This window comes from Liolophura sinensis, chromosome 10, assembly GCF_032854445.1.
Source record: "Liolophura sinensis isolate JHLJ2023 chromosome 10, CUHK_Ljap_v2, whole genome shotgun sequence".
Taxonomy (NCBI): domain Eukaryota; kingdom Metazoa; phylum Mollusca; class Polyplacophora; order Chitonida; family Chitonidae; genus Liolophura; species Liolophura sinensis.
In genome coordinates, this window is record NC_088304.1 from 21575193 (window position 1) to 21590037 (window position 14845).

General features: G+C 40.9%; 1 protein-coding gene across 1 annotated transcript in view; it reads right to left on the reverse strand.

Annotated features, from left to right (window-relative positions):
* Window positions 1–14845, reverse strand: part of LOC135476444 (phosphatidylinositol 4-kinase alpha-like) — a 63767-nt gene that overhangs the window by 20779 nt on the left and 28143 nt on the right. Inside the window, 11 exon segments of the mRNA XM_064756472.1 lie at window positions 1964–2071; window positions 4339–4490; window positions 5087–5245; window positions 5785–5912; window positions 6046–6105; window positions 6603–6690; window positions 10008–10100; window positions 11297–11506; window positions 11966–12049; window positions 13182–13263; window positions 14136–14254. Coding sequence (XP_064612542.1) covers window positions 1964–2071; window positions 4339–4490; window positions 5087–5245; window positions 5785–5912; window positions 6046–6105; window positions 6603–6690; window positions 10008–10100; window positions 11297–11506; window positions 11966–12049; window positions 13182–13263; window positions 14136–14254 — 1283 coding nt within the window.

Sequence of the window (14845 nt, forward strand, 5' to 3'; positions counted from 1 at the left end):
TTAATCATACAGTGCTATCTTGCCATTATAGCAACAGAAAATACCAAAATTATTATACTGTCACAACTATCACTGTTTATTGTATATATATAAGGATTGCAGAGCAGTGACTTGAGTTGTGAGCCATTGTGGTAGTAAAACTGTGCGGGAGTTGGTGCACACCTTTACCACATAGGTCTTTCATACGTAAATCGCGAACTTCATTTGGCAATCCATGTACTATGGGAGGCAACTGCAACACTACCAATAGCTCAGCAAAAAAGTGACCTATGAGAAAGAAGGCTTCCTTGGTCACTGATATGCAAATTGCTACTGATGATTGGCTATCTGTGTACTATGGCTGGCCAATGCAACCCGAAAAACTAGCCAAAAACTTTAACCAAACTGCACACTGATACCGCCGCCGACGACGTCTGGTCCCCCTCGCACAATACCTCTCCTGTAAGGTGCTGGCTAAAAATGTGTAACACCAGGTTTGGGTGGAGTGAATCACCAGGTTTGGGTGAACACCAGGTTTGGGAGGAGTGAAACACCAGGTTTGGGTGGAGTGAATCACCAGGTATGGGTGAACACCAGGTTTGGGTGGAGTGAATCACCAGGTACGGGTGAACACCAGGTTTGGGTGGAGTGAAACACCCGGTTTGGGTTGAGTGAATCAAAAAGCCACCGCAAAACACTGGCAAAGAAGCAAATTCAAAGAATTTCTATTCCTCTCTGAATAAATAAAAACTTCTACATGACCCAAGCTAGTTTTCCAACTTGATCTCAGGGGCCACAGAGTTTGTGCATACAATTTTTTTCCAAACCAGACAATATTTGGTGCAGTTAATTTATTTATTTATTTGATTGATGTTTTATGCCATACTCAAGAATATTTCGCTTATACAACGGCGCCCAGTATTATGGTGAGACGAAACCGGCGAAAGCCTGAGGGAAACCCATGACCATCCGCAGGTTGCCTCCTGACCATCGCACATACAGCCGGAGAGGAAGCCAGCATAGGCTAGACTTGAACTCACAAAGACTGCATATGTGAGAGGCTCCTGGGTCATTGTGCCATGCCGGCACGCTAACCACTTCGGTCACGGAGACTGCCGGTAGAGTTAATGCACAGAAACTGAAGTATGACAGAGACAAACCAAAATTATTATTGCACCATTCTGCTGAAGAGGGAATCTAAATGTATGATAACAGATACACTTCATAGCCTGCCTGAAGTACATGATGATCCACACAGCCCACCACAAATCAATACAAGAATCATGTGCATATTTTCGGCTCGTTAGTAATTACATGTAAGTTATGTTTATTTATTTTACTTGATTGTTATTCTATGGCGTACTCAAGAATATTTCACTTATACCATGGTAGCCAGCATGATAGTGGGAGGAAACCGAGCAGAGCCCGAGGGAAACCCACAACCATCTGCTGGTTGCTAGCAGACCTTCCCATGCATGTAAGTTACATTTATATTGTTAGCATTCGACCACAAATCAGTAACATACACAAGTTGTGCAATATTCTGAACAGCTACATATGTACAAATGCTTTATATTACATACATGTAAGTTCCAAACATCAAAATGAGGAAGTGAAATTTCAAACAGCTTAATTTCTAACGTTTTCCCACAGTGATTAATGAAGGGATGTTATCATAATGAAGAAAAAAAAACAAACTTTTCTTCGCTACATTTAAGCTATTACACAAGGTCCAGTTTTCGTCACCTAATTATTTGATATACCACTGCTGAAAATCAGTATCATCACAAATAAGAAGTGCTGAAGGCAGAAGCACAGTAAATGTCTCTGAATAGATTATTCAAGTTCTTATCCATAAACGATGTTCTTTCCTTTCCAATATATACTTTTAATTCTTGTTGCAAATGGATCTATGGATTTGTGAAAAAAAAAAAAATAAGAATTTCACGAATTGACTGCCTGTTACTGACATGGCTATACTCACCAGAACCAGTCCAGCGTTGCCGCGTATACCCTCTCCCTGAGAACACTCTTGTTGGTAGTATTGGGTAGGAGGCTCCCCTGGAGGAGGGAAAGACCCATTGTGAGTAGCCTGAAACATAATACAGGTATATCAGGGATGAGACAGACACTGGGATGAAAAAGAGAAAGCTATACATCATACTCATAATTTTTACATTTTGAGCATTTCTGAATTAAATTTTGAGCATTTTTCTGACGCATTTGTTGCATCAGAATTTCTCCGAAAAGAGGACAAATCTCATGCCTGCTGGGCATGTACCAAGATTGCATGCTCAAACAAAGCAACATCAAGCTTGCAAAATAATATCCCGAACAATCCTGTGCTTTTATTCTACTGCAGTATAATACCCTCGTGCTTCGCTGATGTCTGCTAGTTCATAAAGTAAGCAAGGAGATGATGAATAGGTCTGTTTACAACATACAAGTACAGCATTTTAAAGTACCAACTGAGCAAGTACCAACTGAGCAAGTACCTACTGAGCAAGTACCTACTGAGCAAGTACCAACCGAGCAAGTATCAACTGAGCAAGTACCAACTGAGCAAGTACCTACTGAGCAAGTACCAACTGAGTAAGTACCAGCTGAGCAAGTACCAACTGAGCAAGTACATACTGAGCAAGTACCAACTGAGCAAGTACCAACTGAGCAAGTATCTACTGACCAAGTACCAACTGAGCAAGTACCAGCTGAGCAAGTACCAACTGAGCAAGTACATACTGAGCAAGTACCAACTGAGCAAGTATCTACTGAGCAAGTACGTACTGAGCAAGTACCAACTGAGCAAGTACCTACTGAGCAAGTACCTACTGAACAAGTACCTACTGAGCAAGTACCAACTGAGCAAGTACATACTGAGCAAGTACCAACTGAGCAAGTACATACTGAGCAAGTACCAACTGAGCAAGTATCTACTGAGCAAGTACCAACTGAGCAAGTACCAACTGAGGAAGTACCTACTGAGCAAGTACCTACTGAACAAGTACCTACTGAGCAAGTACCAACTGAGCAAGTACGTACTGAGCAAGTACCAACTGAGGAAGTACCTACTGAGCAAGTACCTACTGACCAAGTACCAACTGAGCAAATACACTTCTCTTAGCACATGCCAGGGGGCGGGATATCAAGAATAGCAAGCTTTCAACTAGTGATATTCAACTTGTACCTCTACTTCACACAATTCCGGATATCCCATCCCTAAGAATGCACTATCCATATAATGTATGTATGCTTGGGTAGCCGCCACTGAAGTGTACCATACTGAAGACACCCCACCCAGTCATATTACACTAACACCAGGACAACCAGTCCTGTTTCCTTCCTGTAACATCTCAGCGCTGAGCGCCCAAGAGACGCTACAAGTGCCACCTTTAAAGTTTTTGGTATGGCCCGATCTGCGCCTAGAAAATAGGGTACACGTCTGAAGGGACTGTTTTCTTTGTTTCTACTGTCAACATTTTATTGGATTGAATCTCCTGGCAGCAGTCGTGGCCTAATGACAAAATACGGAAAGTGCTGCCTCAATGAATTGCCATGCAGGCAGAAGACAACAAACAACATCCCCTATAAAGTCACACTGGTACTGATGCACCAATAAGCCTTGTATAATGCAAAAGCATAACACTCTGAAAAAAAAAAAAGCGCAAAAGTTTTTTGCAAATTTAAATTTTCAACATTTTAACAAATTTTCTGAAGGCGACAAATACAATTTTTGGAAGTACTGAAACATCAACTGCAGTGTATGCGACTTTTTAGTTTTTTCAGGGTATCTATATGCTTTTGCACCATGCTAACACAGATTTGATGCCAGCAAAGCATACATGGTCCTGGTTTCCTTCCATCATAATGCTGGTCACCGTCCTATAAGTGAAATATCCTTAAGTACGACGTAAAACATCAAATAAATATATACATGAAATTTATTTATTTATTTATTTATTTGATTGGTGTTTTATGCCGTACTCAAGAATATTTCACTTATACGACAGCAGCCAGCATTATGGTAGGAGGAAAACAGGCAGAGCCCAGGGGAAACCCTTGACCATCTGCAGGTTGCTGCAGACCTTCCCACCTACGGCTGGAGAGGAAGTCAGCATGAACTGGACTTGAACTCACAGCGACCGCATTGATGAAAGGCTCCTGAGTAAATAAATGACATAAATCACAGCTTGCATGAACAGATTCTGATATTGCCCTTGATTTATCAAGCCTCCACCACTAATAACATGTAATGTTATTGCACAAAATTAATAAAATAATATTAAAAACTGAGGATAACAATGAGGTGACACTGGCCTTTCTGGCAGAGGCTACAAGTATTAATAAACATTGTATACAGACCTGACCCTGGGCCCTAGGGCTGCTGGGTGGCGGGACATCGGGCCTGAGCGCTTCCCCACGCTGATGGATAGACTCTTATGCAGCAGAGAGGTGTAGATGCTCACTTGATCCAGGCTGCTGTACTTGGCAATTTCAACGCGCTCTGCCAAAAACTAAAACACAAGATAAAGGTAAATGTTAACCTGTACATTAACAGTGATTTCAACATGTTCTGTCAAAAACGGAACACATTAAGATAAAGGTAAATTACTGTTAAACACACAATAACGATAAATCTTAAACTGTACTCATAGATTTCCACATGCTGAAAATTTAAAGTTGAACTTGATGGTAGTCTGTGCTACAGCTTGTTGTTACTTTGACTGATTTAACTGTTTCTTCATACAGGGGACGGTCCCTTACGCCATAACATTTAATATTCAGAATTTTTTATGTAATTATGGATCCCTTTTTATTCGATTTTCAAGTACACAATCAATATAATTTGAGCTATAAGGATTAATTACAGTACAATTTTCTTATATTTATATGTTATGTATTTTATTCCTTTTTTGAACTTCTGAGGTGGAAAAAACCAGGTGAAGCATCAAAACTTTGTCCCAAACAAGAAAAAGGGATCTGGATACAAACATTTCACCTTAATTACTGGTCAATGGGGTTCAGTCTTAAACCTAGCACTCTTTACCACTCTGCCAGTAAGACACTTGGAATTTTTCTAACATCAGGCATGCGAGAATTTCAACCCCACCTTGGTCCATATCCTGTGAGGCTCAACAAAGGGAGGGTTAGGATCGAGAGATTGCTCTTCTTCTTTAGCCAGGGGGTCAGGGCGAATCCCATCCTCTGCAAACAGCCCTAGCTTCATGTCCACAGTCATCTGCCAGGCTGCACTCATCTCACACAGAAACTACAACAGCGAGCACAATTACCTCCCTTGTCAAATGTCGCGCATGAACTAAGACAATGAATAGAGTACTCTATCTTTACCAATTGTCTATAAGAGCAGAAATTGCAATCAAAGCTACACCACTAATCAAATATCGCTCAGAAATTATAGCAAGGACTACAGTAATATTTCTAATCAAATTTCAATATAAAGAGCACAAAAACTGAACTTTACCCACATCACAAACACTAAAATTATTTCCCTTTAATAAAATATTTATTTATTCATTTGATTTGTGTTTTACGCTGTACTCAAGGATATTTCACTCATATGACAGCGGCCAGCGTTATGGTGGGAGGAAACTGGACAGAGCCTGGGGGAAACCCACGACCATCTGCAGGTTGCTGTCAGGCCGTTTAATAAAGTAAAATTCTTGAATATGGCATTAATCAACCATGAATAAATTTTATAAATATTAAATTTTGTAAGAGTACTGATAGCAAAAGAATTGTCCAAATGACGTAGAGTACAATGTACACATGAATGTCGCACACGCTGACCTCAATGCTCAGATCCGGTCGTGCGGCTAAGAGCCATTCCCAGCATGCCACAGCAGCTTCCATGGTTCTCTCTGTGAAGTGACGAATGGGCGTCCAGCACAGGCTGTGTAACAACTGTCTGTTACTACCTGAACACGGAAAAAATAATCACATGAAATGTAGGAACCGTAAGTGAAGTACAGAAGCCTGGTGTCTTGGTATGTGCACAGAGCATTCACTGCAGATACAGGAAACGTCAGAATTGGTAGGTGGGTCACTCACCTTTAGCTGTAATCAGCAGGGCACATACACGAAACATGGCCTTCTTACACACTTCTGGGTCTGTGGAAATCAATGGAAAACGGTAAGTATAATGACTGCACAAGTTAACAATACATGTAACAAACTTTCAGTACAATGATTCATGGAACTCCTGCTCATTCTACAGCCGTGGATGTGCCACGAAATAATTAGCTACCCAGGTAATGTGCTGCTTTTATCTAGTGCTGCTTCACTGAGACGCCTTTCCGAAGGCAAGTAAGCCGCCTCGCCCGAGCCATTATTCTGATACGGGTCAATCAGTCGTTGCACTACCCCCTTCATGCTGAACGCCAGCAATAGGGGTGATAAACCAATACATTCTGATTAAAAAAAGCTCAAAATATTCTAAAATCAATGGCAACAAACCCTTCCTCCATGAAGAAATTATTGGTCTCGAGAGATTTTGACGAAAGGAGCTGCATGACTATTTCAACCTTCCCACAAATCTCCCAAGAGGCTCACCCTGCAGCATAATAATGCTCACACTCCCACCCCAGCTTTAGACTAGCTGTCCTCACCTGTATTCTCACAGGCCTTCTCCAGCTTCTGGCAGAGGGTGGTGACCAGGTCTCCCTCCTCATCACACAAGTCCTTCATCCCACAGATCTGAGGAGAGTATACACAGCAAGTCAGAAGGATACACACAACTGGTCCGGGGGATACACACAACAGGTCCAGGGCATATACACAACAGGTCTCGGGCATGCACACTACAGGTCCATGGCAAACACACTACTGGTCCAGGGAATACACAACAGGTTTGGGCAATACACACAACAGGTCCAGGGGATATAATGTAAACAAGAGACTCGCAGGGATACATATGACAGGTCCAGGGGATATACATGTAGACAAGAGACTCAGGGGAATGCATATGACAGGTCCAGGGTATATACATGTAGACAAGAGACTCGGGGGATACATATGACAGGTCCAGGGTATATACATGTAAACAAGAGACTCGGGGGATACATATGACAGGTCCAGGGGATATACCTGTAAACCAGAGATTCTGGGGATACACACAACATGTCCAGGGGATATACCTGTAGACAAGAGGTTCGGGTGATACATTCAACAGGTCCAAAGGATATACATGTAGATATGCGACTTGGGGGATACATAAAACAGGTCCAGGGGATATGCATGTACACAAGAGATTCTGGGGATACACACAACAGGTCCAGGGGATATACCTGTAGACAAGAGGTTCGGGTGATACACTCAACAGGTCCAAAGGATATACATGTAGAGATGAGACTTGGGGGATACATAAAACAGGTCCAGAGGATATGCATGTACACAAGAGATTCTGGGGATACACACAACAGGTCCAGGGGATATACCTGTAGACAAGAGGTTCGGGTGATACACTCAACAGGTCCAAAGGATATACATGTACACAAGAGATTCTGGGGATACGCACAACAGGTCCAGGGGATACACCTGTAGGCAAGAGGTTCTGGGGATACATATCACAGGTCCTGCATGTTGATGGGGAAGAGGAACACACAACAGGTAACGGGGGAGTGGGTTAACACCACAGGTCAGGGGTGCGTGCAACATGTCAGTGAGAAAAACACTTCAGCAGACTACAGTTTTTTTTCTTCTTTTTTTAACACATTTTTATTTTTTTTATTTTTCTGCACAACACAGAGACTGACATAAGAGTACTTTCATTTTCAAATGTGTGTCTTACAGATATTCGGGGAAATCATACATCTGTTAGAGATTTTTGACATCTAGCCCCAAAACATCACATTAACAGCAATAACCCTGTCTAAAACAATTTTAATTCAGTTGGCGAAGCACGCACTGTCTAAAACAATTTTAATTCAGTTGGCGATGCATGCACTGTCTAAAACCATTTTAATTCTGTTGGCGATGCATGCACTGTCTAAAACCATTTTAATTCTGTTGGCGATGCACGCACTGTCTAAAACCATTTTAATTCTGTTGGCGATGCACGCACTGTCTAAAACCATTTTAATTCTGTTGGTGATGCACGCACTGTCTAAAACCATTTTAATTCTGTTGGCGATGCACGCACTGTCTAAAACCATTTTAATTCTGTTGGCGATGCACGCACTGTCTAAAACCATTTTAATTCTGTTGGCGATGCACGCACTGTCTAAAACCATTTTAATTCTGTTGGCGATGCACGCACTGTCTAAAACCATTTTAATTCTGTTGGCGATGCATGCACTGTCTAAAACCATTTTAATTCTGTTGGCGATGCACGCACTGTCTAAAACCATTTTAATTCTGTTGGCGATGCACGCACTGTCTAAAACCATTTTAATTCTGTTGGTGATGCACGCAGAGGCTAATTTATAAACTATATTCAACAATGTTATAGGTCTCCAATTTTGCAAGGTTTTTTCCCTGGTTTTTGTCAACAAGTTATTCCTCGTTGCCACTGAGTAATGGAAAGCTCAGCTTTTGAATAGAATTCGTTGATGGAACAAATGGATCAATTTCTTTCCAGCTGAACTTATAGAATTCTAGCGGAAAACCATCTATTCATTGGCTTTTTTCTTTTTCCTTTCTTTTTAAGACCATTTTATAATTCCTGGAAAGCAAAATTTCCTTCTAATTTTGATGATTCAGCCTCTGTCAGTATTACAAATTTATATTTTTTAAGTTTAATTTTTATTTCTACTTTATTCATTTTTCTCATCTTGTTTACTATATAAGGTTTTATAGTATTTTTTCCCTTCCCTCAATATTCTTTCACTGTCCAAATACTTTCTCCAGGGTGAATGTTGTCTCATGTATTGTTAAACTCATAATAAGATAATTCCCACATAGATCATTAGTAACGTCATGAAACTTATGATCTACATCATAATGTATGATCTACATCATAAATACATCAATAAACAACAACACAGTATAACCATGAACCATGTTACAACACTAATGATTTACAAAACCACTTTCACTTGACCTATCCATAGCTGTCATCGGAATAATGTCAACAGTAAAGCTGAACACAATTTAAAAGTATCAGGTAGAGGGATCTTGATTTCTAAAGATGCAGTCTGTCGGGTTGGAAACATGGCTGCTTTGATCTGTGAGGGTGATTTCAAGTTCTTCGTTCACAGATCTTACAGTTGTAAGCAGTTTTATCTCACCCAGGACAGTTTTTGCAAATATCCCGCCGGTGAATGACCAAGCAGATTCTGTGTTTTAGTGTACCGTGGCTCGCTTCAATACGTGAACATTTTCACATGTTAAATCTTCACTCACAACTACGTCAGTGCACATCTACGTTTGAGACACTCATTCTTATATCCTAATGACATCAATTTCACCATTATTGCCGTAGGCCTATCAGTGTTTGATTTATATCTGCCTTGACGATAAGCAATATCATTATCAGCAACATGAATCCCCAAGCCTAACTTCTTATTTAGAACACTCACAGCTGGACCTGGGCCAGCTTAATTCCTCTCAACATATCCTCACTCTGAAGTGAAGTTGGTACATGGAAAAAAGTAAAGAGAACCATCTGCTGGTTTGTGTGAGTGGGGGAGGTGAATCTCTACTGTACTAATGTTCACTTGAAACATTCATACACATGCCAAATATCAACATACTTACAGATTTACCGGAGATGATTGGAGCTTTGTCTTTCTGCGCTACACCTTTGGCAGCCATCTTGAACTACCCTTCAGCTGCCATGTTGAACCACCAGTAGACTAAAGTTATCATAACTTCTACATGTATTTAGGTGCTTGTATACAAAAGGTGCATGCTTGACCTTTCAGTATTTCAACAGAACTTCAGGTGGATCAGAAAGCTTCCATATGCTAATACTGGTGGTCAAGAATCACACACACTATGGTCTACTAGAGTGTAATTCTCTACCGACACCACTGCTTACCTCCCCTGACTGTTTACCTCCCCTGATTGCTTACCTCCCCTGTGTACCGACTTCTCAATGTGAGATTAGCCATGAAGTAGGAGCTGTCCGTCGTCACACATGTCGGTCTACGGTCCAGTGTGGCTGTCTGAAAATGGTGAATGGTGAAATTCCTGACCAACAGGTATTTTATATTTTGAAACATTTCATTTATGTACAACATTGTTATATTTATTACAGTACACTTGTTGGTACTAAGGCACCAGGTGGCTGAGGCATCCCAACATTCTCTGTCCAAAGCTAGGAATGAAACAGTATTTTCTGCGTCTGACATTTCAAAACCACGCTATCCACGCCCTGCTAGAGTAGCGAATACCTGTACACGTAAGTCCATAAATGTTATCCCGACACAAAAGAAGCAAAAACAATTTCCAGAGTGTTTCCAATATTAATGCAAAAAGAACATTTATTTATAAGTGCAATTATATATTTCCACTGGTGAAACAATTGGTGGCATTAATACATTCCATCAATATATTCGAATTTTTTTGGTGATTTTTGACAGGTAAGAAAAGTTAGAAATGGCAGTAAGGCTACCAAAGAGCTCGCCTGTAGGAGGCACATGAATGCAAAATTTCAGCTCAATACATAAAGTACTGAAGTCGCGAATTTTATAATTTATAGTAATTCATGCACTCACAAAGCATCAGTGATGGAACATCCACCATGTGTCATCGTGCTTTATACGCACGTAAAACTTCAGGTCAATACATGCTGTACACTTTGAGATACCACCCTTAGCATTTTGTTAAACTTTGATTCTAATACACAATACACTAAGTCAGGAATTTGGTAATTAACATGTACACACTAAATCAAAGATGGAATATCCCCCTGGTGCTTTTGCACTCTACATACTGCAAACCCTGATCTCAATATCTGCAAACCCTGACCTCAATACCTGCAGTACTTTCTAAACATACCATCCATAACATTTCATTTAATATTAATTAACCGGGTATCGGAAGCTGATGCTGATGCCCATGCTTTTAGCTGCCCAACAGCTAAAAACTGTTTCATTTATTGAACTGGTTTCTTCATGAAGGTACATTACAGATACACGTGACTAGCACAACATAGGACCTGCCAAAATTCCCTTCAAACTCAAAAAGTGAAGGTAGAAACTGAGATACATGTAACTAGCACAAGAAAGGACTTCACTCTCAAAAAGTGAAGGTAGAGACTGCTGGTGAAGGAAAGAAACGTGTCATCTCATTTGAGAGGATCTTGAGGAATGACCAGTAAGTAACTTAATGCGTTCACCAGCGAGGCCCCATCACTTACCCCAAGAGGAGCGGCTGACTTGTTGTAGCCGGCGTAGTTGAGGACGCTCTCCGTGGCCAGCGCCAGTCCGCTGTGCTGTACCAGACCTTCAGAAGAGTTGCGCTGTTCTAACAGGTACTGTATGAGGTGAGATCGCGTAGCGTTAGGAGCCCACTTCATTGACTCCTGTAGGATACTGGCACTACGTGCCGCGAAATCCTTCACTGTGTTCTGAAGAGGAAGTAATGCAACATCACATCAGTATTGAAACATTAAAAACAAGCAACAGTGTGACTACATACCAGACGGACATGGTACTGAAGACAATAAAGATAATACAGGTACGTATGTTTCAGTATCCTCAGCACAAGGCTAACTGTTCGACAGGTGTTATAGAGTTGAGGAGCAAATCAAGTCAATATACTTCTACTGTTTCCCAAATCACTTTTTAATACAACTACTGTCTAATGCCATCTCATCTATCAACACCTATATTAAAAAATATATTTATTAATTAATATCAAATCCAAAATGACCATGCCTTATGTCACTGGCAAGGTTTCAACTTGTTTATCATTAAGTACAACCCAGTTTATTTTATTTATAAACACAGCTTGTTTGCACAGGGCAAGAGACAAGGCAACGGACAAACAGTCAGGCTAACAGACCAACAGACAGACATCTACGCACCTCTCTGTCAATCAGGTTATCCATGACCCTCAGTCTATAGGGCGTGCCAGCGATCTCAAACTCTGGAGCGTCTTCATTAGGATCCTGTAATGATAATTATTAACACAGAATATGGGACATGGGAAGCTACGTGGTGGATGCCAAATGTTGAAAAGTGGAAATTTGAAACGTCAAAAGTTACATGTAGATGGTGAACTGTCTCACTTTTTATCATTGGTGTGTTATTCTAAACACAAGGGAGGTAATTTAGAGAAGTCCTAATCACTGGTCAAAGGTTGCTGGAATAACCAGAGGCATCCGGATCCTTCAATCTCCGCACAATGTTCCGATCAAATATCACCACTACACAACACGTCATGACGGGAGCAGCATTCCAGTGTTTATACTAGCAGTAGCTAGTGGGTATTTCCCTTTCATAGGTCTGCTGGACTTTGGCTATGGATATCAAAGTTCAAATCCTGGCTTGATCCTCACAGTAAATTCTTCAATCATTACTTTATACATAGGAGAGGGTAAAGTACTCCTGACTCTTATGATGCCAACACTGGTTTTTCTGGTACAAAATATATCACACATCAGAAACAACTCATAAGTGGTGCTATAAGATGGATAAATCAATCAGAATCCAGCAGAATGTGTCACTTGAAAAATAACAAAGGTGAACTTCACATGTACTTTGTGCCCGTGAAAGTTTGATGATAATACAAATTTAATGTAAACAGCTTACAACAAGCAGAATGCAAAATTTGGGAAGATGGCTGTAAACAGACCTATCCAGTCACAGACGTGTTATATGTAACTCTATAAATACATTTTTAAAAAGGAATTCTAACGAGGCCATGGGATGGGTCATTTCAGAGCAAACAAGAAATATGACGTCACATCAATCACATTTTACGTACATATATGCATGGTTAAAGGGAAAAACAGAATCCAGGGGACATGATTACATGCACATGTACATAGAAAACAAACCCATCTTCCATTCACAGAAATAACCGCTTCCTGATTTAATAAAACTGATACATTGCAGCGCATTCGATTTCCTCAATATGCATGATTTTGCTTAATTTCACCTGCCATATTTCAGTTGTGCAACATCACAAAAACAAAAATTTATGCTTTCTAAACTTTATGTGGGACTCTTTTATCACTGCATGTATATATCTGGTCTTGCGTTGTATTTTCTTCTAGCACAAATGAGCCAATCACTCACGATTTCCAGAGCTTTGGAGAGGACCTGAAGAATATCCAGCATGGACTTGAGCACTTTGCCACTCCACAGTAGATGGGGAAACCTGGGTGTATAAACAAGGGAACATATGTACATGTATGTATGTATGCTTGAGGTTTTACATCGTACTTAACACCTTTTCAGTCAAATGACAACGAGGAGTCATGGGGTGTGTGTACATATACTGTACCAAAGAGCTCTCGCCACAGAAGTATGATGCAGAATGCACTAGACATGAAATCCCCACCCAGCCATATTAAACTGACACCGGGGCCAACCAATCCTTTTTCTTTGCTCTAACCTCTCACGGCTGAGCGCCAAGCAAGGTCGCAAGAGGAAATGCCTTCTATCACTGATAACACTTCAGTGTATGTCTGGTAGACATACATCTAGTAAGATATTTGTCAATGTCACCTGAGGAAGGCTGATTAACAGAATGTCCGTGGGTGTTTCCTAAAGCACTTCCTAAATTCTGGTCATCTTATTTCGTGAAACCGTCCATGCTTAGTTTGTAGCTTGGGTAAACCACAACAACAGCCGTGAACACAAATGGTTAATCACAACAGTTTCTCAGCGTGTACATGTACAACATTAGCACTTCTGGTATATGTGTGATTTTCTATATTTCACTGATTGATTGATGTTTCCCACAGTACTCAAGAATATTTCACTTATACAAGGGTGGCCAGTATAATGCATGCAATGAGAGGAAACCAGGCTCTACCCACAACCACCTGCATGTTGCTGAGAGATCTTCCCAGGTATGATCAGGCAGGTGTGTGTGTGTGTGTGTGTAGACATGCTATCTTACCTGTCAAGGTCTGGTAGCAGCCTGCGGATGGCCATGGGTTTCTTCCCACCCTAATGCTGGGTGTCATCATATAAGTGAAATATTGTTGAGTACGGAGTAAAACACCAGTCAAATAAATATCTCACCTATCAACGAGGTCGGATAACAGCTTGTCAGCCACTCTCCTAATCTGCCGATGGACGTGGTTAAACTTGACCAGCAGAAACTGAGCGTGTTGTTCTAGCTCCTTTTCTCTTTCCTCCGTCTTCGGCTGCAAAACAAAATGAACACCTTTAACCTTGTCTATATCCTTAAGCACAGGTCAGTACTTAAACCACTGTGTATGTATACTTCATAATTTACTTGATAGTTGTGTAACACCATTTTGTTTTCTGATAAGATGTTAGGCAGTTTTATGCGTGGAGGAAACCAAAACGCCCAGCTGAGGGTAAATTACTAGCATTTGGCAACTTACAAACATCTTCCACTGAGTAAATAGCCATAAAACATTTGTCAAGAGCTTATTGTCACCGACGCCCCAATAGCGGGGAGAGCACAGGAAATCCTGATCCTTGAAGTGTGTTAGCCTTATGAAAGGCATGCACCTTAACCACTTGTTCACAGCCCACTGCCCTTTTGATTTATTTATTTATTTGATTGGTATTTTACGCCATACTCAAGAATATTTCGCTTATACGACGGCGGCCAGCATTATGGTGGGCAGAAACCGGGCAGAGCCCAGGGGAAACCCATGGGTATCCGCAGGTTGCTGGAAGACCTTCTCACTTACAGACGGAGAGGAAGCCAGGACTTGAACTCACAGCTGGAGGAAGCTGGACTTGAACTCACAGTGACC